The following is a 24,169-nucleotide window of genomic DNA, read 5'->3' as shown; positions in this document are numbered from 1 at the left end:
GGAGAGAAGGTGGTTGAGTTGTATTTCAAGAGAAGAAAGAAAGGGTGAAGGTCACAAAAGAGGAAACTACTTCTTGAGTGTAAGAGTTTCCTTTCTTCTTTCTTTTTCCCTCCATTTAAATCCTATCCGAGAGCTCTAGAAAGTGCTAGCACACTTGGGGCTCTCTTCTCCATCCTTTGAGTGTGAGAGACACTCCTTGTTCGTGTGGATATCACTAGAGAAGTATCTACCTTGATACTTTGGAGATCCGACAAGTACCTTGGATGAGCGGGATTTTGCAAGGGCACGCATCGAAGGTAAAATGGTTTTTCCTTTGTAGATCTACTGTAGATCGTAGTATAGAACTCGTATTTGTGTTTTCGAAATTTTTCCTTGCACGGATCTACGGCTTTGGGTGATTCGGGGTTTCCGCGACGCGAAAAGCGGTTTTCGCGGCCCGAAAAACCCAACAGGACTTCCGTTTGTTTTTTCGTTTTGTTTGGCAGGATGATAATTTTGTTCCAATATTCGATCGTCGTTTCTCTATGAAGAAACTATCCTATCCAATCAAAATAATTAATTAAATAATATATATTAATTTTTTTCTTTTCAAAATCTACTCATTATTTTTATGATAGTAAGAATAAGTTATATAGATATTTAATCTATTTTTAATTATATTAATTTTAATATGATATTAATTTTAATATGTTTTTATTGAACTATTATAATTGGATGACAATAAGAAAAATTATTAGTATAAAAGATATTTAATTTTTGAATTAATATGAATATGAATATGAATATGAATATGAGTATGAGTATGAGAATGATGAATGATAAATATATAAATGAATGATATAAAATCCGACTCTAACTCATAAGGACATTCCTTATGCAGCTTTGTGTTTCCAATTCATAGATGAAAGGAAGTACTTAGATTTTTTGAACTAGAAATATAGAAATATTAAAACTTTTTCAACGTGTTATACGTCCAAACGAATTAAAAAATATTTAATTCATATTTTAAATTTATTAAAATCGAACTGAACTCTACTATATTAAATATTTTGTTTGAGTTAAATTTGAACCCGCTAAAAGAACCGGCTGCTTAAGCTTAATTCCAACGGAACGTGCGGTCTTGGGCGATGATCTTTCGATCTCGACCGTCACTATCGCTTCAAATCGCATCCCAGCCGTGAATCAGCCAACTTCCTTTGAGGGCCTTATCATATGTTAATGGGCCGGTTTGCCAATTAGATCTAAGCGGCTTTCAGTGGGTTTGGATTCTATCGAGCCTCGATTGGGGAAGAAAAAGGAAGGAATCACTCGACCTCACCTCGCAGTCTTCTTTTAGCTTCCTCCTTCAATCGGCGACGTCCAGCCGAGGACCGGAGCTCCGGCAACTCAACGTGTCTACGAGGTACTGACTCTTCGAAGATTCGGCCTCTTTCTTTTCCTTCTCGCGTTATTCCTCCTTTTTGTGGGACTAGGAGGATTTTTGGGTGTTCTCTTTGGTGATTGCTTCGAGTCGATTGAGATGAGCAGCTCTGAGCTGGTTTTCCTCTGATTTTTCTCAATTTATTCGGGGTTTTTCTTTGTTTCCTTGATTTTTATGGCCCTCGATAAGCGGTCTGTGCGTCACTGGCTAGACCTCCCGAGCAGATCCTTTACCATCCCCTTGTTATGTTATCGCACCGGTTGCTGTGAGGAGTCGTTGAACGCCCAAGACGTCACCTAACTTAGGTAGCAAGCAGCAGGTGGTGCTACCATTTCGAGTGTTATGTGTTGAACATACCGTCTTCAAGAGATTATCTGCAATAAGGTATAATGCCAAGTTATATCCATCTCCCACCTTTGAATTGTTATTGTTCCCCTCTGCTTTTAGTTTTGAGCAGGATTTACGTGTAGTGCACAGTTAGCGGTGGCTACAAGTAAAGGCTTGTCTCAGTGTTAACCTTTGTTCAATTGAGATTGGATTCTCTACCCTTTCTATTAGTGTGTGTTAGGACCAATGCAACTAGAGGGGGTGAAGAGATGCAACGTAAACTTTTAAAACCTTTTATTTTTGCTCTTGCAAAAGCAAGGCCCAATAATGCTGGGTAAGATTGCGTTAGGTAAAGTTGTTGTTATGGCCACTTGTTCGAATCGCGGAAATGACCTATTGCAATTCAGGATAAGGTTGCATACAATAGATCTAATGTGGCCTGACCCTTCTCCAGGATCTCTCATTGACAGAACTTTTGTGTACTGGGCTGCCTTTTAAAAGCAAAGCCTACTAATAGGCGAGCAATTAAATATTAGAAATATAAGAAACAAAAATAGAGGAAACAATATTCAATTCTAACATAGAAATTTAATGTGGTTCGGAACCTAGATTCCTACTCCACATACTATGATTCTTTAAGGTTAGTCACCCATCACAATCCCCTACATGAAAATATTTTTTACTTCTCGGAGGTGTAGAAATTGTTGGATACCGTTTGGTGGCCGGCTATCGGAGGGTTGAATAGCCCTGCAAAAATAAAGCCAAAATACCCTTCTCGGACTTTTAAAAGAAACACTTGTGTAAATTAAATAATGAAAGAAACTAAAAAGACGAGGCTCATGATTTTGACTTGGTTACAACCGGGGAGGTTGTTAATCCAAGGAATGGATCGCACTAAGTATCTTCTTTAGGCGGAGAAGCCTTTTACAGCAGTGAAAGTACAGAAATGAGAAACTTAAACTGAAAGAAGAGCGCACAAGTGTTGTAATGTTAATTGCTTGAATGAATTATAGCTTCCGGACCAAGGCTGTATTTATAGCCTTGGTCGGGGCGCCTGGAGGGTTCCAGGCGCCTAGAAGGGGATAAAGTTTTATCCCCTTTGCGATGGATCGCGGTCAAACGCGATCTGGTCGAAATCGGGTTCCGGGCGCTCGGACCACTAAAGTCAACTTAGTTGACTTTTGGTCCGGGCCCTCTGCTCCGGTGCTTCTCACTTCGGTTCGGGTCTTCCGCTCCGGCTTCGCTTGCTTGGGTGATTTCAGCCAACCGAAACAAGGCTCATCGGAACCTAATTTCGGCCTTCTTGAGCAACCTTCCGCTCCAGCTTCTCGTCCTTCGGAAATGCAGCGCGCTTCCTTCTCGTCCGCCTGCGTACTCTTCCGCAGTACCTTGTCCCTCGGATGCACCGAGCCCGTCGACTCTCTCCCGTGCCGTCCTTCTCGCTAGCTGCGCCTTTTGCTCGACTTCTTGTGCTCCTAAGCTCCTGCTCACTTAGACACAAGGTTAAAACACCACAGTACCTAACCTAACTTGGTTGATCACATCAAAACATCCTTGGGGTTCCAACAATCTCCCTCTTTTTGATGTGAGCAATTTAAGTTAAGGTAGGGTAAAAAGACATAAAATTATAACAATAAATTCTGTAATAAAGTGCAAAAAATAAAAAAAATTGAATCTACCTCCCCCTAGACTTAATCTTTTCCTTGTCCCCCTTTGATCACATAAAAATGGGGTACCAAGAAAAATCTAAGGGTACTAAAAAAACTCGGAAAAAATTTGAAAATTACTTTGTTATCACCAAAAATTTGCAATAATTCTAAAAAAAAATTTTAAGATAAATTTTCTAGCAAAAAATTTCTAAGTTAGACAACTTTGCAAAAAAAATTTGAGAAATTTTTTTAAGTAAAAAAATTTCAAGCAGCAAAATATTTTTGACGATTAAAGAAATAATTTTGCTAATTTTTTGCAAAAAATATTTTTTAAAAAAATCTAAGTTAGACATTTCCAAGTAGAAAATATTTGAAAAAAAATTTCTAAAGCATTAACTGATCCTAATTTAATGATTTATCAGTTAGTCAATTAAACATTTTATTTCAATATTTTGGCTTCCAGACTGTGGCGAGACACTAGGCATTCTTGGTTATTGGATCATCAACCACTTCTAGACAAAGCCTCATAAAAAATTAAACATTTAAAGAACTCTCTGAAAGCCCTAAATCTAAATTAAGGTTTAAATTAAACACGACTTCGGAACCCAATATAGGTTCCAACCAACTAAGTTAATTAGGTATTTCTTAGGGACATATTTCTTTGAAATATTTCTAATTTGTCTCTTGTGATATCTAAACTACTAATTTAGATTATTGAATTTTCTATAACTTGTATTAGATGAGCATGCAAGATTTTTTAAGTTATTTATTTCTTTTTTCAAATTATCATTTTTTAATTTTACTTGGTCAAACTCTTCTAACGGGCAAGATTTAGCTAGAATTAATTTCAAATTTTTAATCTCTTTTTCTAATTTGTAGCAATCTTTAGTTAATATTTTAATAAACTTAAATAATTTATCAGGCGGAAGAGATCGTACCTGACTTACCTTGTCGATCTCGTTATTCGTGGCTCCCCCTGAACTGCTGCTTTCTTCCGACGTAGCTCCCTCTTCATCGATCCTTTCGATGCTCATTTCGGACAAACTTGAATCGTAGTCCTCGTCTTGATGACTTGCCATTAATGCAAGTCCGGAGAAGGCATTGACTTCCGATTCGGACGACGCATCGTCCCACGTCACTTTTAGTGTCTTGAACTTCTTTGTTTGGACAGGCTTCTTTCCTTTGTCCTTGTCCTTGTTCCTTAACTTGGGGCAGTTGTCTTTGACGTGCTCTTCTTCGTTGCAGTGGTAGCATCTGATCGTCCTTTTCTTTCTACCCTGTGGATGGTTAGTTTTACTTGAATTAACAACTTTTTAAAGTGCCTTACCATCATAATCATTTTCTCGTCGTCGAGAGAAGATTCTGATTCATGTTCGTCTCTCGCTGCCTTGAGGGCGATGTTGTGCTTCGGCTCCTTCGTACCTGCACATCTCGATTCATGCACTTCAAACATAGAAATTAATTCTTCTAAGGTAATATTTTCTAAGTCCTTAGAGATATAAAAAGCATCTACTAGTGAAGTCCATTTTGTATTTCTTGGAAATGCATTTAACGCGTACCTTAGAGAATCTCGGTCACTTACCTTTTCTCCGAGATTCGATAGTCCGGTGATGAACTCCTTAATCCTCGAGTGGAGATGCGCAATTGTTTCATCTTCTTCAAGCCGTAGGTTAGTCAGCTGGTTGCGAAGTAAGTCTTGTCTCACGAGCTTAGCTTCGGACGTCCCTTCGTGTAGCCCAAGGAACTTCTCCCAAAACTCCTTTGCTGAGTCGTAGTTGTCGATCCCGTTGATTTCTTGTGGCGGAAGGATGCTCAGCAGATGGAACTCTGCTTTGTCGTTTGCCACGTAGTCGGCTTGCTCCTTTTTCGTTTACTGGTATTTTTCTTTCCCTTCCGGTGCTGTAAAACCGAACTCCATTATCAAAAGTAAATCGAAATCCGTTTTGAAAAATACCTGCATCCGTTTTTTCCAGCTAGCGAATTCCCCCTCGAATTTTAGCGGGTATATGCTTGGTTCGGTCATCGTCTTTACTTCGATCGGCGGTTCGTCCTCTTGAAGTGTCCGGGCTCTGATACCACTTGTTGGATACCGTTTGGTGGCCGACTATCGGAGGGTTGAATAACCCTGCAAAAATAAAGCCAAAATACCCTTCTCGGACTTTTAAAAGAAACACTTGCGTAAATTAAATAACGAAAGAAACTAAAAAGACGAGACTCATGGTTTTGACTTGGTTACAACTGGGGAGGTTGTTAATCCAAAGAATGGATCGCACTAAGTATCTTCTTCAGGCGGAGAAGCCTGCAGTGAAAGTACAGAAATGAGAAGTGCGCACAAGTGTTGTAATGCTAATTGCTTGAATGAATTCTAACTTATGGACCAAGGCTGTATTTATAGCCTTGGTCGGGGCGCCTGGAAGGGGGATAAAGTTTTATCCCCTTTGCAACGGATCGCGGTCAAACGCGATCTGGTCAAAATCGGGTTCCGGGCGCCCAGACCACTAAAGTCAACTTAGTTGACTTTTGGTCCGGGCCCTCTGCTCCGGTGTTGCTCGCCTTTGTCCGGGTCTTCCGCTCCGGATCCGCTTGCTTGGGTGATTTCAGGCAACCGAAATAAGACTCACCGGAACCTAATTTCGACCTTCTTGAGCAACCTTCCGCTCCGGCTTCTCGTCCCTCGGAAACGCCGTGCGCTTCCTTCTTGTTCGTCCGCGTACTCTTCCGCAGCACCTCATCTCTCGGACGCACCGAACCCGTCGACCCTCTCTTGTGCCGTCCTTCTCGCTAGCTGCGTCTTTTGCTCGACTTCTTGTGCTCCTAAGCTCCTGTACACTTAAACACAATGTTAAAACACCACAGGACCTAACCTAACTTGGTTGATCACATCAAAACATCCTTGGGGTTCCAACAGAAATCTTGTACAATATTTGCTTTTCTCTTTTACAAATAAGAAAAAAAAAAGGTAGTTCGGTGCACGAAGCTCCCGCCATGCGGGGTCCCGGGGAAGGGTCCATTGTACGCAGCCTTACCCCCTGCTTTTTGCAGGAGGCTGTTTCCACTTCTCTTTTACAAATAGATAGAAAAAAAATAAGCACACGAGAATAAAATACGAAAATGAATTTTTTAGAAGAATCTCCTAGTCAAGGTTGTTGGAAGCACTTCAAAACAAAGAGTAAAACTCACAATGTAAGTTGTGAATATGTTGATGTTCTAAGTCACTTCGCTCCTCTATTTATAGTCATGTCTGTGAACATCTAGTCGACTTAGTCTTTCGTATCAATCAACTAAAATGCCGATCTCGGAATGTGATTGTCTATTATCCAGTTGATTCAAAGTGCATTTAGTTAACTTAATCCATACTAGTTGATTCGATTGGATAAATCTTCAATCTTTTCTACATTTTATTCAATTGTCCTTTAGTTGACTCACCATGATAACTTCATGACTTTTCTCCAATGACTGCGTGTTCAATCGATTCACTTGGATAGTTTTGTGACCTTACAGTCGATTCAAAGTGCATTTAGTTAACTTAATCCATACTAATTGATTCAATTGGATAAATCTTCAATTTTTTCTTCATTTTACTTAATTGTCCTTTAGTTGACTCACCAGGATAACTTCGTGACTTTTCTCCAATGATGGCATCTTTAGTCAATTCACTTGGATAATTTTGTGATCATACAGTTCATGCATAGTGAAGGGAGTCTTGGCGCAATGATAAAGTTACTTCCGTGTGACCTAGATGACATGAGTTCGAGTCTTGGAAATAACCTCTTGCAATGCAGGATAAAGTGTACTGTGGGACTCCACATTAGCGGGAGCTTTGTGCCCTCTATTGTTCATGCATCGTGTTTTGACCAATTTTTGCATACTTTTAGTGATGCACAGACTAAGGATTTTATAATGGTAGTACATTGCATTCACCTTATCCATTTTATTCTCATCTATCTATACTCTTGGTTTTTTATGAGAGACTCTCCTGTTAGTTTCCACAGATTTCTTGTACTGTAAATTCAGTTTGACATGAGCTCTTAGGTGTACTACTACTATTGTTGCTTAGACGTCATTACTTTTGGCATTGGAGTTTTGCGTGACATTTCTAGCCTTTTCCTTTGATATATTGCATATTTACTATTTTTATTTTGTATTTATTAGATATATGTTGGTCTAAACTCTAAATATTGTTAGAATATCTACTTGCACGATCATTTAGTATATACATAGTGTTGTTGCCATGCTTCAATGATAATAATCCTTTGTTTATTAATGATTGTTGCTCGAGGAATTATGAGTATTATTTAGCATCTCCATGACATTTTCCAATTGTCAAACAGGAGAATGCCAGTGAAATTGTGCAGAGTCGAGAAGCTCACTCAGGGCATAATATATCTTGTTGGAGTTGATGACTAAACTATGGTTGTTAAGAGAGACCTTTGAAAGGTGAAGTTGAGAATTTTTTTAGAGAACTTAATATATAAATCTTCTTCCTTGATTTCCCCTTCAAACTAAAGAATTCACGGGTTGCATGGTGATCTTTGAGAGTATATGCAAAGTGAAATAAATAGATTAGAATTTTACTATTCATTCTCGAAACAAGGAGTTAATATAGGATGAGAGACGGAGTAAAAATTTATATTTCTTTCAGAGACTAGGATGACACACATGTACTAATTAAAGTTTTGACATCTACTCAGAGTTTTCTTGAGAAAGACTACTAATCTCTCTCACTAAAGTTTCAACCAAACAAGGATACTTGTTGCAATAATAAATGAGATCAGAAATCAATGTGATTTCCTTATCATTTTACTACTAGAGAAGTAGATGTTGGAAATGACAGATTGTAACTAATCTCATTTTAGATCATGCACACAAATGAGTGAAAGTAAAAGAAACAAAAGTTGATGAAATTGGAATCCTGATGATCAAAAAAATTGATTAACTAGGCTGGGTAACGTCGAACCTGGGGTGACCTAAATCCTAATGATAATTGAGACAGAAGGGAGTAGGAAAGATGAAATTTGAAGATCAACTTTTTTTCTTATCTCTCTTATTTTATCCTTTTTTAATCCTTTTTTCTTTTTGAATTTACTCTTCCCTCTCTTTTTTATTAGTTTCTGGGGATAAGTTGTTTCTGATCTTTAAGTAATGAGGAGGATGAGGTTGCAGGACTATCTGCAAAGGCAGGGATACTTTGATAGGAATGCAATATTGTCTTATTGATGTACAGAGTTGCAACTCATGTATTTGTAGCCCTTGAACATATTAATTCTATTAATTCTATCTAAAACTCAGGCATAACTCTAGGTATAGGTTATATCACATACTTTTATTCAAATCTGCCTTTTTGTCATCCTCTAGAAAATCTTATACAAGGATGGTCAATTTTGCCAGTTTGCTCACAATTCTTGATACTTCAACTCTCAGAAGGTTCTTGATTTGTGTACTGTTGGCTTGACTGAAAGTCAATTGTTTGTATTTATTGAATTCTATATTTTCTAACCGAAGTTTTATGGAATCTATTAAACAGGAAATAATTGTGAAGCCTACAACTGCAACATTTAAGGAACTTAACATTTTTTTTATATGTTGGCAGTTCTTAAACTTTTTAATGTCCAAATGGATTTCAAACAAGATGTAGTTTTCTGTCAAAAGTTGACACTGACAATTATTTTCAATTCTCATGGACAGAGGTTAGAGCTATGATCTAGCACTTCTTAGATAGCTGGTAAGATGGGTAGTGTTGGTCCTGCTAGACCACTATACGGACGTTGCCTAGAAAACCTGAAATTTTTTTATAAGACTAGTACCATTAGTCTTTTCATTGTTGGTTGAGTATGTACTGGTTATGCTACCAGAATATCAGTATCAATCAATTGAGTGTTAGGACCTTGACAAAATTCCTCTACCAATTTCATCACAAAAACAATTATTGTTTTCATACCATTGATATTCATGCTCATTTATATTAGTGACCAGATATGTGGTGTAACATTGGCCCTTTAATCTTCTCAAGCCCCTTTGAAGAAAATCATTTTTTATGCTTCTGCCTTTCTCCTCAATATGATTGTGGTATCATTTATCAATTTATTTCTTTAAATTTATTTTTTATGTATATGTGTTTTTTTACTATACACGTTGTGACTTTGTTGATTTGTTTCTGTTTGCCATAATACGCAGCGTTGTTGGTGGCTAGTTTTTTTTCAATTGTAAGTTTGAGATAATGGGGTTTCTAGAGAATTTAGAATTCTATCTCAAAATGTCGAGAAAGGAGCTTCAACAATTGTGCAAACAGAATGATCTTCCTGCAAATAGGAGTCATTCTCAATTGGCTAAGTCCTTGGTTTCACACTTACAGGTAGAATTAGAGGCAATGAAAGACATTTACCCTTAATTTCTCATCTGAATGTGATACATGACTGTTTTAATTTGTCCTTTTGTCAGAAAAGAAATGCTGTTTTGGTAGCTTCACTGGAAAAATCAGTTTATTTCATGGATGGATCTTCTAAGAACCCATTTGCATCAGAGTCAATCACTAAACAAACAATCAATTGTCCTGTTGAATCAACCACAGGTAAAATTGACAAGCTTTGACATATGCAATGCACAAGAACCATTGTTCATCAATATTACCACACTTTCTTGAAGTTTGTGGGTGATCAAATTGTGCTAAGTTATGCATGGGTAGCCTATTGATATTATTGAAATTCCAGGTGACAAGCGACTATTATGTCAGCTTGATAGCGAGAAGGAAGTTACTGAGTCTGTAGTCAATATTACAAATGAGAAGGTGCAGATAATGTGTCTGGTTCTTTATACTTTCCATAGTGACCTTTTCTTGTGTGGTTCATTTAGGACATCATTTGCATTTAGCTTACATTAAAACCTCTGTTTTCTGATGCAGCCAGAAACTGTAACAAAAGTTTTTTGCCCATTATGGCCTGCAAATACTAAAGGTATGGAATCTTTTAGTTGTTCTATTTTCAACTACTGTAACATGGGAATGAGATCTTATAATGTTGCTGAAGCCCGAGAAGTTAGAACGAACCAGCTTCTTGATTTGAGGTGCAAGAATATGGGTGTCAGAAGAAATCTAACAAAGATGTTTTTTGGTATGCAGAGCAGAAATATATCCAGGATATTGTTCCATGTAGACATGATAGGCCTCATGAATACTCAATGGAAAGTGGGTTTGTTTCTGGTGATGAAATTTTGACTAGAATTCCTCCATTTCAATTCTTTGTGATGTCAGAAGGTGGAATAGATTTATTTGTTGACTTGAGTTCTAGCCCATTGGATTGGATCAATAGCCTAAAAGATGATGTGTGTGTTCATCAAAATGCAAAACTTCATGAATCAATGGCTCCTTCCGAAGACATCAGTAATTTACCAGAAGCTGATGATCATATGAACATTTCACCATCTGTTAATACTGGGCTAAACCTTAATGACACTGAAATTGAGAGGAACAGTGGTTGTACCAATTCATCATTGAGTTCTGTTGTTAGTGAGAACTGTAATTCTGAGGCTTACCCACCAGATACAACTGTGGCGACATCTGGATCTTCTGTTTTAATATCGGGCAGTGTCCCTGCTGGGTCATCAGGACTTTTGGAGGAAATCCAAGTAGTTTCGTCCTGTGCACCGTACACAGTCCAAAACCACATGGCATCACGCATTGCATCTTGCCCCCCTGAAGAGCAAGAATCTGCTATTGTTTCCTTTGCAATGGTCAAGAGCAATGCATCACTAAGCAACATGCCTCTTCAATCAGCTGCTGACATGGGCAATGGGGTCAGTGATCCTGTTGCAGTTGGTGACTGCACTCGTAAAACTGCATCTGTTAATTTTGTTGATTGCGAAGTTGAAGCTCCATATAATACAGAATCTGATGTTGCAGACAAAGATAACCTTGCATCAGCAAAAGAAATGCCAGATAATATAGACACAGAGAACTATGCTCATAAAAATCATGGGGGAGCAAGTGAGTCATTTACAGATTTTATAATTGAGCAGCCAGACAATACAACTCACGGGAAGTTGTCAAATTCGTGTCAGCATAGTGGACAGATGGTACTGGATAGTTCAATGGCTGATGCACAATCGGAAATCGGGACAGTGGATCTTCCTTTCTGTCAGCAATCATGTACTAATTGTGAAACATTGGTTACTGAGGGATCAATATCAACATTTCAAGATGAATCGGTAATTGATATTTCTTACAATAAATATATTATACCATTTTGGTCAATAGAATTTCAGAAGAAATCTGTAAGTCCATACCACATAAAAGCTATAGAATATGGTAGAGGATTATGAGTAATCGTTGTAGATAAGCTTTCATAAAAAAACTAAAAATATCTGCATCTTCATTTTGGACAATAGTACTAAGAATTGAGATGCACTCTTGCCAGTCAGTACCACTGTAAAAAGAATGCTTCACCTATAATGCGAATACTGGAATGAATTGCAATCATGCTACTATATTTTATATTTTGTACACAGCAGAAGATAGTGGCTGTTTCCATGTGTTAGCTAAACTGTGCCTTTTGAAGCAGGGTCATAGTACACCAATGGAGGAAAAGGATGCCTCAGAGTAACTTCTGTTTGATTAAAGCTCAATTTATATATATATAGATTCCAGAAAGCATCCAGTCACTTAAAATGAGATTTAACATGCAGATGCTCTAGAATCCCTTCAACCTCAGCTGACACTAAGAGACCTAACAACTTAGAGAATCCCAAGGATCCCCATGTTAAGAGGCATCTTGTTTGTGACAAAATCATGAGTGTAGAGATTGTCACAAAATTAAGAAACAGCAGAAGTTCAGCAAAGAAAATTCTGTCTGGTGCTATAGTTCAGCCTAGGCGGTCCACAAGGCTTGCTTCTAAGGTTCATGCCGCTCCTCTACTTTTGTCCTCCAGTACAGTTGTTTACCATTGTTGCTAACAACTTCATTTTTTTCACTATAGTTTCATTGAAAAATTCAATTTATCAGCTTCCTTTTTTGCCACTATAGTTTCATTGAACAATTTAATTTATCAAATAATTAAAATTTTGTGTCTTCAATCTGTGGTATTAGCTCTCTGCCTCTTATTATAGTTTGGCTCTTCTCTGATCCAAGACTTGTCTGCATCATGCTTGTTGCTAAAGCATCCAGGTGTCATCCAATGTTGGATCTTGTGAATAGAATCAACAGATATTGGAAATGCTGAACGTTTTTGGTTTTTAATACTACAAGAATTCTTTTAGGTTAAATTTACATGTGGGTTGGAAGAAAGGGTGTAATTGCTGAGCAACAAACGTATTAGTCAACTGTTATTATAGATGGGTTTCTTCACAGTTATCTTCAATCATTTTGTTTGGTTGTGGTGATTATGCTTCATTTGGTTTAACCTCGTCCTTGTCTGATTCCTTTGCCCATCTTTGCTTCTGTTTCCCCATCTTGTTGTTATAAAGGTGTTTGCGCCCTTTAGTTTGACCCATTCGTTACTTCCATTATAGTTTTCATTATGTTCCTCATCTCCTTTTGCATTTCGCTTATTCAGAGAATCTTTCACCCCAAATAATTACTAATATCTGCTTCAATACTCAAGTGAGGTAATAATGACTGATAATGCACACTGAGGATGATTAGTGCAGTCATCTTTCTTCTCACCGTATACTTGTCTATGATAGAAAAAAAATGCTTTTGTCTGGAATATCTTAAGCAAATCATTAAAGGAGGCTTATGTTTCTTTCATCTAAAAATTGTTTATTCTTTTACTTGGAAAAACATTTCCTCATCGCTGAGCATTTTCCGCCACTGTTGGTTCTGCATGTGATCACTAATCATGTAGACCCTTGACTCTTTTGGAACGACAATGGTAGCTTGTATTGAGAACCCATATTCATGTATTTACTCAGTCTAGTATATTGAAAAAAGCCTACTTGCAAAAAGGATGTCAAATCTCTTTTCTCTTCCAAGCATGAATTCATCGAGAAATAGTGAACTGTCTTTTCCATTTGTTGATGTACTAAGTATCTGTCACTCTATATATATAGATGATCTTGTCCGAAAACGGAGAAGATGGTTGGCTGGAAAAGATAGTTCTAATTTTGGCCAAATGAAGACTCCTTGCTGTCTTGCATGTCACAAAGAAAGTTAGCAATCGGGCTAGGGAAAAGGTTTCTGGTGTAGGCCCTCCGACACTCAAGTCAATGATTGAGTCGAGTAGATGAATAGTCGAATGAATAGTAGCTACGAGTGTGTAAAATTATATAGCATTGCATACCTGCGTCTATAGATGGAAATTTCCTTATATAGTGTCACTCTTTTTTGCATGAATCTCAAAGCGTTTCTAGAAAAGGATAGATCATAAAGATGTTCTGACACTTTTCTTAAAATAGACCCAGAATCTCTGCATTTGGCAAAGAGGAAGCTTTTAATGTACTGCCATAGTTGTAAAAAGCGATCGCTTTGCTCGCTTAAACGCAAGGCGCAGCGAGGCGCAAGCGTCTCGCTTCTGAGGACTCGGAAGCGCAAGACTTCCAGGAAGCGCGCGCTTTGCTGCGCGAAGCATTCACTTTTGCGCTATTTTCCTTTTTTTGATCTGTTTTTTTTGTTTGTTTTTTTATAAGTTTAAAGCACTAAACCTCATTAATTTTCATCTGCTTCAAACCGCCTCTGTCTCTTCATCTTCCTCTCGCTGTCTCAATCGCCTCTTCCAGGTAAGTGTTTCGTCTCTTCTGTTATCTGTGGAATTTTCCAACGTCTTCGAGGAAATCCTGCTGTTGCACAGTCACGAGGACATGAGACGCTTCCAGCGTCGCTGGAGGCGTCCGACGATGCTTTCGGTGCACCTGAGGCATCTGACGAAGCTTCCAGCACCGCGGGACGTGTCACGGGACGATTCCAACGGCACCGGAGGCGCCCTACGACGCCTCCGTCGGCGATGGAATCGTCGCCTGATGCCTTCGGTGGCGCTGGCAGCGTCGTTGGACGCCTCCGGCGACGCCGGTAGCATCTCGCAGTGCTTTCGGTGTTGCCGGGGTGTCGCGGCCGTGCGTGAGCACTGTTCGTGTTTTTTTTAGCATTTAATTAAATTAAAGAATTCCTCACTTAAATGGGGCATTTCAAATAGGTTTTTATAATGCCTATTAAATTATCCCAATTAAATATATAAAATTATATTTAAATTAAAAATTTAATAATTTTTATTACTTAATATAAATCAGATTTAAAATTTATAAAAAATATATTTAAAATAAAAAAAATCTAATAAATTTTATTAAATAATATAAATCAGATTTAAAATTTCTAAAAAATATATTTCAAATATAAAAAACTAATTAATTTATAGAAATCAGATTTAAATATATAAAAAATATATTTAAAATTTAAAAAATTTAAATTTCTTATTAATTCAAATAAATCAGTAAATCAGATTTAATATTTAAATACATAAAAAAATATATATTTAAAATATAAAAATCTGATAGATTTTATTAATTAGATTTAAATATATAAAAAATCTAATTAATTTATATAAATCAGATTTAAATATTTACAAAATTTATTTAAAATAAAAAATTATTAATTCAAATAAATCAGTAAATCAGATTTTAAATTTAAATACATAAAAATTATATTTAAAATAAAAAAATCTCATAAATTTTATTAATTAGATTTAAATTTTAAATATATAAAAAATAAATTTAAAATTTAAAATTTAAAATTTAAAATTTAAAATTTAAAAATCTAATAAATTTTATTAATGAATATAAATCAGATTTATATTCTATAATTAATTTTTTTCATGTTTTATATTTTATATATAAATCAGATTTATATTCTATTATTCTATAATTTATTTTTTTCATGTTTTATATTTTATGTATTGATTGATTATTATTGATTTCGTTTTCAGCCGTCTTGATTCTTAACCATGTCAAATACAACAATTCCACCAACTCGAAAGGATATTGCTTGAAATTATGCAACATGTTCGAATCCTAAAAATCCAAATATTGTCAGTTGTATTTTCTGTTGTAAAATAACAAATGACGAATTTATCGACACAAGATATATTTAGTTGGGGGCAATAGAAATGTGAAAGTTTGTCCGAAATGTCCCGAGCATGTTAAAGAAGAAATTAGGGAGTTCATGCAAAAAAAGAGTAATTTGAAGAATCAAATAGATGAAATTCCTCATTCTGATCATGTTGATAATTTGAGATTCTTTCTATAGATGAATATTGAGTTCCTCTTTCTCAAAAAAAAAAAAAATGGGGTTAAATTTATTTCGAACAATAATTAAACTTAAAATGATTTTTTTTAAAAAAAAATCAATTGCAAAAATAATTTAATACAAGCATGATTTTGGAATCCAAAATAGATTTCTTCTTACTGGATTAACAAGAAATTTTTTAGGTACATGCTTTCTTGACAATTTTCTAATTTGTCCATTGTGATATTTAAATTTCCAATTTAGTCTATTATAATTTCTAAAATTCAAAGCAGAGAATTTTGAACATGCAGAAACTTTTAAAGTTTATATTTGTTCCTTTAACATTTCATTTTCTATTTTTAGTTTGTCGAAATCCTCTAATCGACAAGCTGTTGCTAGAGTTCCTTTTAACTCATTATTCTCTGTTAATAATTTTTTATTTTCAATTTCTAATGTGTAAGAATCTTTCGACAATATTTTTATGAGTTTAAACATTTGGTCAGGAGGTAGAGACCGTATCTGACTTACCTTGTCAACTTCTGATGCTCCTCCTGTGGAGATGTTTTCTTTCGAGCACTCTCCCCCTTCATCGATGCTCATCTAGGATGAGCTTTCTGTGTTCTCAGGAAGGAATTCGGCTATAAGGACTGCCCCGCCAATTTCCTCGGTCTTGGATTCTTCTGACGACGACTCTGTGTCCATCGAGAAGTTGGATTCGACTTCAATTGGTTCTTCGTAGAGCTTCAAGAACTTTTCCCAAAGTTCTTTCGCACTTTGGTAATTTCCGATTCTGTCGAGATCCTCCACCGGTAGTACGCTTATTAGATGATATTCAGCCTTACCGTTTGACGTAAAGTCGTCGTGCTACTTTTTAGTCCAGAGGTGTTTTTCAATTTCTTCTCCGTTGTGTTCTTTGGAGTTTCATAATCAGATTTCATTATTAATAAAATATTAAAATCTGTTTTAAGAATAATCTCCATTCGTACCTTCCAAAACGCGAACTCCCCCTCGAACGTTGGTGGGTAGATGTTAGCTCCGGCCATCTCGTGTGCTTCGTTCGACGGTTAGTTCTCCTGACTCTAATACCACTTATTAGGACCCTTGGCGGCTGGCTAGAAGGGGGTGAATAACCCTTGTACAAAAACAAAACAACCTTTCTCAGCTTATAACTTAAACAAAATAAACACTTGCATAAGAATAAATAAAAGACTAAAAGGAAAGAGGCACTGAGAATTTACTTGGTTATAACCGGGGAGGTTGTTAATCCAAGGCAGTGAAGTTGCACTAATTTCTCCTTCAGGCGGAGAAGCCTCTTACAACAATGAAAGCACAGAAACAGAAAGCTAAAACAGAACAGTGAATGCGTACTAAGTGTTGTATTGATCTTTCTTATTCTACTTAGCTTCTGCAAGCAGGGCTGCTTATATAGCTTTACTCGGGGCGCCTGGAAGCGTTCCAGGCGCCTGGAATGGGATAAAACCTTGCCCCCGACGCAACGGTCAAAGACCTCGTCGAAATGGCTAAAACTTGAGTTTCGGGTGCTTGGAAGGGTTCCGAGTGCGCCCCGGACTGATCCGGGCACCCCGAAGGGGAAAGTCAATATTTTGTTGACTTTCTCTCTGGGCCTCCAGCTTCGGCTTCGCTTGATTCGGTTTGGGTCTTCCGCTCCGGCTCTCCTCGCTTAGGTGATTTTGACCTTTCGGAATAGGGCTCACCCGAACCCAACTTCTGGCCTTCTCCTTGAGCAAGCTTCCGCTCCGACTTCTCGTCCCTCGGAAATGTTGCGTGCTTCCTTCTCGTCCGCCAGCGTACTCTTCAACAGCTTTTCGTTTCTCGGACAGCTGCGGACAGCTGCGTCTTTTGCTCCTCGAGCAATCTTCCGCTCCGGCTTCTTGTCCTTTGGAAACACCGCACGCTCCCTTCTCGTCCGCCAGTGTACTCTTCCGCAACACCTCGTCCCTCAGACACACTGAGCCCATCGACTCTCTCCTGTGCCGTCCTTCTTGCTAGTTGCGTCTTTTGCTCGACTTTCTGTGCTCTTAAGTTTCTGCACACTTAGACACATGGTTAAACACAACAGGACCTAACTTAACTTGTTTGATCGCATCAAAACTACCTTGGGGTACCAACAATACTGGACTCCATGTGCAGCTCATTGTTTAGATTTGTTGCTCGAGGATATATACAAAATTCCTCATCTCAGAAAATTGCATGAACGAGCGTTAATGGTGAATGATTATATTTACAACAGACCACAAGTATTGAGCATGATGAGAGAGTTTACTGGATAGAGAGACATGGTAAGAACCGTAAAGACACGTTTCACAACCGCTTTTTTGACTTTAAAGTGGTTCCATGTACAATAAGCAAATCTGAGAAAGATGTTTATATCTGAAAAGTGGGCAAATAGTCTATTTTCTAAAGAGGTTGCAAGAAAACGTGTAACAGAAGTGATATTGAGTCTTCTTTTTGGAAAAATATGGTTTTTGCATTAAAGGTTAGTGGCCATTGGTGAAAGTATTATGGCTAGTAGACGGTGAAAAAAGGTCTCCTATGGGTTATATTTATGAGTTAATGGACAGGGCTAAAGAAGCTATCGATGCGTTATTTAACAATAATGAAGAAAAATATCGTAGTATTTTTGAATTCATTGACAAAAGATGGAACGTTCAACTCTATCGACTTTTGCACGCAGCCGAATATTTCTTGAATCCAGAGTGTTTTTACTCAAACCCTGACATAGAAAATGATACAGAAGTGATGGAGGGGTTGTACGAGTGCATATCTAGATTAGTGAGAGGTGAGGATTTACAAGATAAGATTACGAATCAATTGGAAAAATACAAGAAAGCAGGACTTTTTGGTTTGCCAATGACTATTCGATAAAGAACTTTAAAATCACTAGGTAAATTTATAAATAATATATTATGCAATATCAATATTGGATGGTAATAAAGTTAATTTTATAATTTATATGTTTTTATATTTCAAGCTGATTGGTGGTCTTCTTATGGTGCATCAACGCCTGAATTAAAAATATTTACAATGAATATTTTAAACCTCACATGCTCTTCTTGAGGATGTGAACGTAATTGGAGTGTTTTTGAACATGTAAGTTGGAGGTTTTTTTAATACATATTAAAATTTATATTATGAACTTAACCTTTTACTTTTTTTTTTTTTTTTGTAGATATATTCCAAGAAAAGGAATAGGTTGATGCGTCTTCTTCAAAAGGGTCATCATCTGCATCAACAAAAAGAAAGCAATCTTCAGCTCAAACTAGTCTTGTAAATGAAGAAGAAATTAATCTTGATGATGAAATTGAAGAAGAAGATACTGATGGATACAAATCAAGCGATGGAGCTGATGACGTAGATTTGGACAATGAAGATGAAGAAGATGATTATTTTGATATTTGATATTTCCTCTATCATATTTTCAAAGACTTCTGATTTTCAATAATCTACAACTTCATCAAAGAATATTTTGTTTATGGTTATTTGGATTTTCAAAGATATTTTGAAAATTTTTAATAAATATAATAGTCCTATTGTTTATTACATTTTTTTCCGTAAAGCCCGTGCTTCGCCGTGCGCTTTGCGCTTTAAGCCCCAAGACCCTTGAGCGCTTTTTTGTGCCTTGCGCTTTTGACAACTATATGTACCGCTTGCATGTATAATATTCTCTGTCATCCGTGACACAAAATGGCAAAAGAGGAATATTGAGTTGATGGACCATTAATGTGCTATGAGGATGAGCCAGCTGAGTCCCCTCCAGCGTTCGGTCAAACCTCGCTCTTGGATGGGGTTGGCTCGGTTAAGGAATGTTGACCATCCTGAGGACTTGGCCTCTGTAAGGACTCGACTCAGCTAGGAAAAGTGGTCGGTCGATCGGCCTTGAAAGAGTGGTGGGTCGGCTAGGATGAGTGATGGATCGACCAGGAAGAATGGCGGATCGACCAGAGTAGTGGGTCGACCAGGATAAGTGGTGGATCGGTTAGAGTGGTAGGTCGGCCGGGATGAGTGGCGGATCGACTATGAAGAATGGCGGATCGGCCAGACAGACTAGTTGGCTCGGCTCGGCGAGGAAGACGGGAGGATCGGCGAGGAAGAGTGGCGGATCAGCTAGGAAGAGTGGCTTGGCTCGGCCAGGCAGAGTTACAGATTGTTTAGGAAGTGGTGGATCGGCTAGGAGTGACAGATCGACCAGAGTGGCGGATCGGCTAGGAAGAGTGGCGGGTCGGCCAGGAAAAGTGGCAGATCTACTAGAGTGACGGATCAGTAAGGAAGAGTGGCAGATTGACCAGGAAGAGTGGCTCGACTCTGTCAAGTGGAGTGGCGGATCGACCAAGAAGAGTGACAGATCAACTAAGAAGAGTAGCGGGTCGGTCAGGGAGAATGGCGGATCGGTCAAGAAGAGTGGCGGATCGATCAGGATGGTAGATCGGCTAGTCGGGTCAGTTGGGAGAGATGGTCATTAACCTCTCTTGACCTTATCACAACTTAACTTGCCAATTTAACTTTCTTTGCCCTCGTGGCCGCTCTTCCTATTCTCCGTATCACAAATCTCCCCTTCAAATCTAGTATAAGGAGGTGCGAGTCCAACTAACTAGACAACCTATTGTTCAGCCTAATCGCTCCTGACTGACTGGACTAAGCTTAGTCGAAACTGTGAAATTGATTGACTTTTGCCAATTGATTTATTGTTAAATTGGTGAGTGGCTGGTGGAGGGGCTGCTGCTTAGAAGTTGGTGATTTGATGATTTACCAATCGTCCTTTGAGCAGATTGCCGTTATTCTGCAAAATGGAATTTTGTCGATAAGAAATCGAGTTATTGGAATTTGAGTTTGAAATGTCGATCGTCGAGTGGTGCCGAGTGAGCTGCTATGTCGTGTCGAGCGAGTGGTCAAGGGACCAAGAGTTTGGATTTTATATCCGACCGGACGGTTGTTAGGCATGGGCAACCCCACTTATAACCTGGCTAAGGGACCAAGAGTCTAGATTTTCTAGGTGCGTGAGTAGGCACGCTTATAACTCGGCCGGTCGAGGCGAGAGTCTGAGACTTGGTCGTGAGAGCAGGCACGCTTATAACTCGGCCAGTCGGCTCGAGAGTCTGGGACTTGGTTGTGAGAACAAGCTCACTTATAACTCGGTCGGTCGGCTCAAGAGTTTGGGACTTGGTCGTGAGAGCAAGCTCACTTATAACTTGATCGGTCGACTCGAGAGTTTAAGACTTGGAGCACGCTCACTTATAACTCGGTCGTTCAGCTTAAGAGTCTGGAGTTGGTCGTGAGAGCAAGCTTACTTATAACTCAGCTGGTTGGCTCGAGAGTTTAAGACTTGGTCGTGACAACAGACTCACTTATAACTCGGCCGATCCGCTCGAGAGTCTGGGACTTGGTCATGAGAATAGACTCACTTATAACTCGATCAGTCGACTTGAGAGTTTGAGACTTGTCAAGTTGGAAGTTGTTGACTAAGAGTTGTTGATTGAAGCCGATAAAGCTTTTAAACACTGCTGATTGAAATACTAAACGGTTGATTGAAGCTGAGCTGTCGATCGACCCGGCTGCCTAGAAGACCGATTGACCTTTTTCCCATCTTTGCTGCCGATTGAATTTTACTTTGGATGCCAATCCCAAAAATTTTCATTATTTTTAGATTTGAAGGTGAGCTTATTTTGATTGGATTAGGAGCCAATCGACTGATCGAACTTTACTTTGGATGCCGATTGGATTCTACCAAAAATTTTCATAATTTTGTAGATTTGAAGGTGAGCTTATTTTGATTGGATTGGGAGTCAATCGACCGATCAAATTGTACTTTGGATGGCGATCGAATTCTTCCAAAAATTTTCATAATTTTGTAGATTTGAAGGTGAGCTGATTTTGATTGGATTGAGAGTCAATCGACCGCGGTCACTTTTATTTAGATGGGTAATTTGACTGGCTTGGCTCGGCTAGGAAGAGTGGCGGATCGGCTAGGAAGAGTGGCGGATGGATCGGCCAGACAGACTGCTTGGTTCGACCTTGGCGAGGAAGACTGAGCCATGACAATAATAATGGCAAAGAGTTTTTCGGCGTCTTCTATCTTCACGTTCTAGATCCGGTGTAGTTCTCACAGACGGTGTCAAATATAATCCTGTCCAAAAGCGGAGAAGATGGTTGGCTGAAAAAGATGACTCTGATGGTGATCAAATGAAGACTCTTCATTGTCCTGCGTGTCACAAAGAGTGTTAGTAACTAAGCCAGGGAAAAGATCTCAGGCGCAGACCCTCCGATGCTCAAGTCAGTGATCGAGTTGAGTAGATGAATAGTCGAATGAACAGTAGCTACGAGCGTGTAAAATTATGTAGCATCACATACCTGCGTCTGTAGATAGAGACTTCCTTTTATAGTATCTGTATGTTCACGAATCTCAAAGCGTTTCAGAAAAGGACAAACCATAAAGATGTTCTGACACCTTTCCTAAAATGTATCCGCAATCTCTATATTTGAAGGAAGCGTCTAATATGCAATTTGTATGTAGAATATTTTCCGTCCTCCGCCGTACAAAATGCTAAAAGAGGAATATTGAGCTGATGAACCATTAATACGCTACGAGGATGAGCCGATTGAGTCCCCTTCAATATCCCATCAGACCTCGCTCGTAGATAGGGTCGGCTCGACTAAGAAATATTGACCATCTTGAGGACTCGTCCTCTATAAGGACTCGGCTCGCCCCGGAAGAGTGGTCGGTAGGTCCGCCTTGGAAGAGTGGCTGGTCGGCCAGGATGAGTGGCGGATCAGCTAGGAAGAGTGGTGGTTCGAGTGGCAGATCGGCCGGAGTGGCGGGTCAGCTAGGATGAGTAGCGGATCGACCAAGACTGGAGGATCGACTAGGAAGAGTGGTGGATCGAATAAGAAGAGTGGCTCGACTCTACCAGGAGAAGTGGCGCATCGGCCAGGAGTGGCGGATTGGTCAGAGTGGCGGATTGGTCAGAGTGGCGGATCGGCGAGGAAGAGTGGCTCGGCTCGGCCAGGCAGACTGGCAGATTGGCCAAGAGTGGTGGATTGGCCAAGATGGTGGATCTGCTAGTATGGTCAGTTGGGAAAGATGATCATTGATCTCCCTTGACCTTATCACAATCAACCTGCCAATTCAACCTTCTTTGCCCTCGTGGCCGTTCTTCCTATTCTCCGTATCAGTAGATATTCGTCATCCCCTGTACTAGGGTTATTGCTAGCTAAAATTTGAGTTAATAACATTCTTTCAGTGATGCAACTTCGGATAATTGCCTCATCCCGTTTTGTTGAATATTCTCATAGTAGTCAAGAAATTTTCTTCATCCACCCTCCTTAATCTTCATAGAAGTTATACAAAATTTGCCCAGTGAAACTCTAATAGGGCGTCTTGATCCTACTCTTGATTCACTATGTGGCTCAATTACCTACAGTTTGATGCTACTCTTAATTCACTATGTAACTCAGTTGCCTGCAATGCCTTAATTTCTATCTTAGCACACTCTTTGTAGCTACAACTAGTTTCTTTCTTTAATTCCTAAGCATTCATTTAATCAAGATTTATTGTGTGTCAGATAGTTAGAGTAACTTAGATGTGCTTATTTTTGTGTGAGAGTTCAAATGGTTGGATTTATGCACTTGAACTAATTATAATTTTCTACCAAACAGTTTTTTGTATATTGTAATACGAAGTTGTCACACTGAAGTACTTCAGGGTATAGATAAAAGCATTGTTTTTTTGTAGATCTTATGGATCTAGTAACCTTACTGCTAATAATTGGCTTTGTGCACACAACTAGTAACTGTCTTCAAAAAAATTACATTTGATTTATTAATTAATTTAAATCTAACACCAAAGGATTCAATGATCCACCAACAGCAATTTCACAAAGTGATTTGTACAAATTACAAATAGAATTTGAAATACCATTTTTGGGCATAAACTACAGACTTTTTAATTTTTTTACAGTGATCTTTAGTTATGCATCCAAAATGACTATTTTTGATACTTATTTGTTGACATATGTTACTTTGGTATATTTGCAGTAACAAACTTCCACCTAAAACCCTGTACCTGTATTTTGTTGGACAAACCGAAGAAAACAACACTGACCGATTGATCCAGCACTTGCCCCTATCATCAAGGTGATTTTAGGTCAGGATGTTACCTTGTATAGTTTAGAAATAAAATTCAGATGCCAACAGGCTGCAACATTGTAATCTGAAGTTTGTTGAGTCACAGCATCTGAAAGTGGATTTCCATTTTTAACCTTTAAGACCCTGTCTCTTCGGATGGCAAAAGGAACAACTCCTATCAAGATCAACTTTATATTCTTCCTTGTCCCAGATTCTTCACATGGCAAAAGACCCTGTTTCAATTTGTTCAACATTCATACATATGAATCATATTTCAGTGACAATTATTGGTTGTTTCATTCTTGATAGATGATTATTGTAACAGTTTCCTGTATTTGGATAGATCATCAACCTGTTGGTAGATTTTCATTGCTTTGTTTGAGTTTGACTAAACTACAACTTTTCATCTTCCTTTTGCCATTATTCTTCTT

At 38.3% G+C, this 24,169-nt stretch overlaps 1 protein-coding gene across 5 annotated transcripts; it reads left to right on the top strand.

Moving 5' to 3' along the window:
• The first annotated feature begins 1,261 nt into the window (after window positions 1-1,261).
• LOC122029408 lies at window positions 1,262-24,113 on the top strand. Of its 5 annotated transcripts, none has more exons than XM_042588375.1 (10): window positions 1,262-1,402; window positions 7,728-7,833; window positions 9,571-9,748; window positions 9,835-9,964; window positions 10,104-10,180; window positions 10,295-10,346; window positions 10,511-11,595; window positions 11,949-11,986; window positions 12,073-12,283; window positions 23,649-24,113. In XM_042588375.1, the coding sequence occupies exons 3-10, from the start codon at window positions 9,614-9,616 to the stop codon at window positions 23,649-23,651; spliced, it is 1,731 nt and encodes a 576-aa protein (XP_042444309.1). In that variant the 5' UTR covers window positions 1,262-1,402; window positions 7,728-7,833; window positions 9,571-9,613; the 3' UTR covers window positions 23,652-24,113. The 5 variants fall into 5 exon arrangements, with proteins under 5 accessions (XP_042444309.1, XP_042444312.1, XP_042444311.1 ...); XM_042588376.1 differs by lacking the exon at window positions 1,262-1,402 and adding an exon at window positions 1,519-1,804; XM_042588377.1 differs by lacking the exon at window positions 7,728-7,833 and having other exon boundaries at window positions 1,271-1,402.
• The last annotated feature ends 56 nt before the right edge of the window (window positions 24,114-24,169 follow it).

The sequence above is a fragment of the Zingiber officinale genome, chromosome 10B, assembly GCF_018446385.1.
Source record: "Zingiber officinale cultivar Zhangliang chromosome 10B, Zo_v1.1, whole genome shotgun sequence".
Classification (NCBI taxonomy): Eukaryota; Viridiplantae; Streptophyta; class Magnoliopsida; order Zingiberales; family Zingiberaceae; genus Zingiber; species Zingiber officinale.
This window is presented reverse-complemented; position numbering and strand designations above follow the sequence as displayed.

What these genes read in the sequence shown, in the direction of transcription:
- LOC122029408 (XM_042588375.1), top strand. Translation starts at nt 9,614, where the DNA reads ATGGGGTTTCTAGAGAATTTAGAATTCTATCTCAAAATGTCGAGAAAG. An exon ending in CCTTGGTTTCACACTTACAG is followed by an intron (nt 9,749 to 9,834) that starts GTAGAATTAGAG and finishes TCCTTTTGTCAG; the next exon opens with AAAAGAAATGCTGTTTTGGT. An exon ending in ATGGCCTGCAAATACTAAAG is followed by an intron (nt 10,347 to 10,510) that starts GTATGGAATCTT and finishes TTTGGTATGCAG; the next exon opens with AGCAGAAATATATCCAGGAT.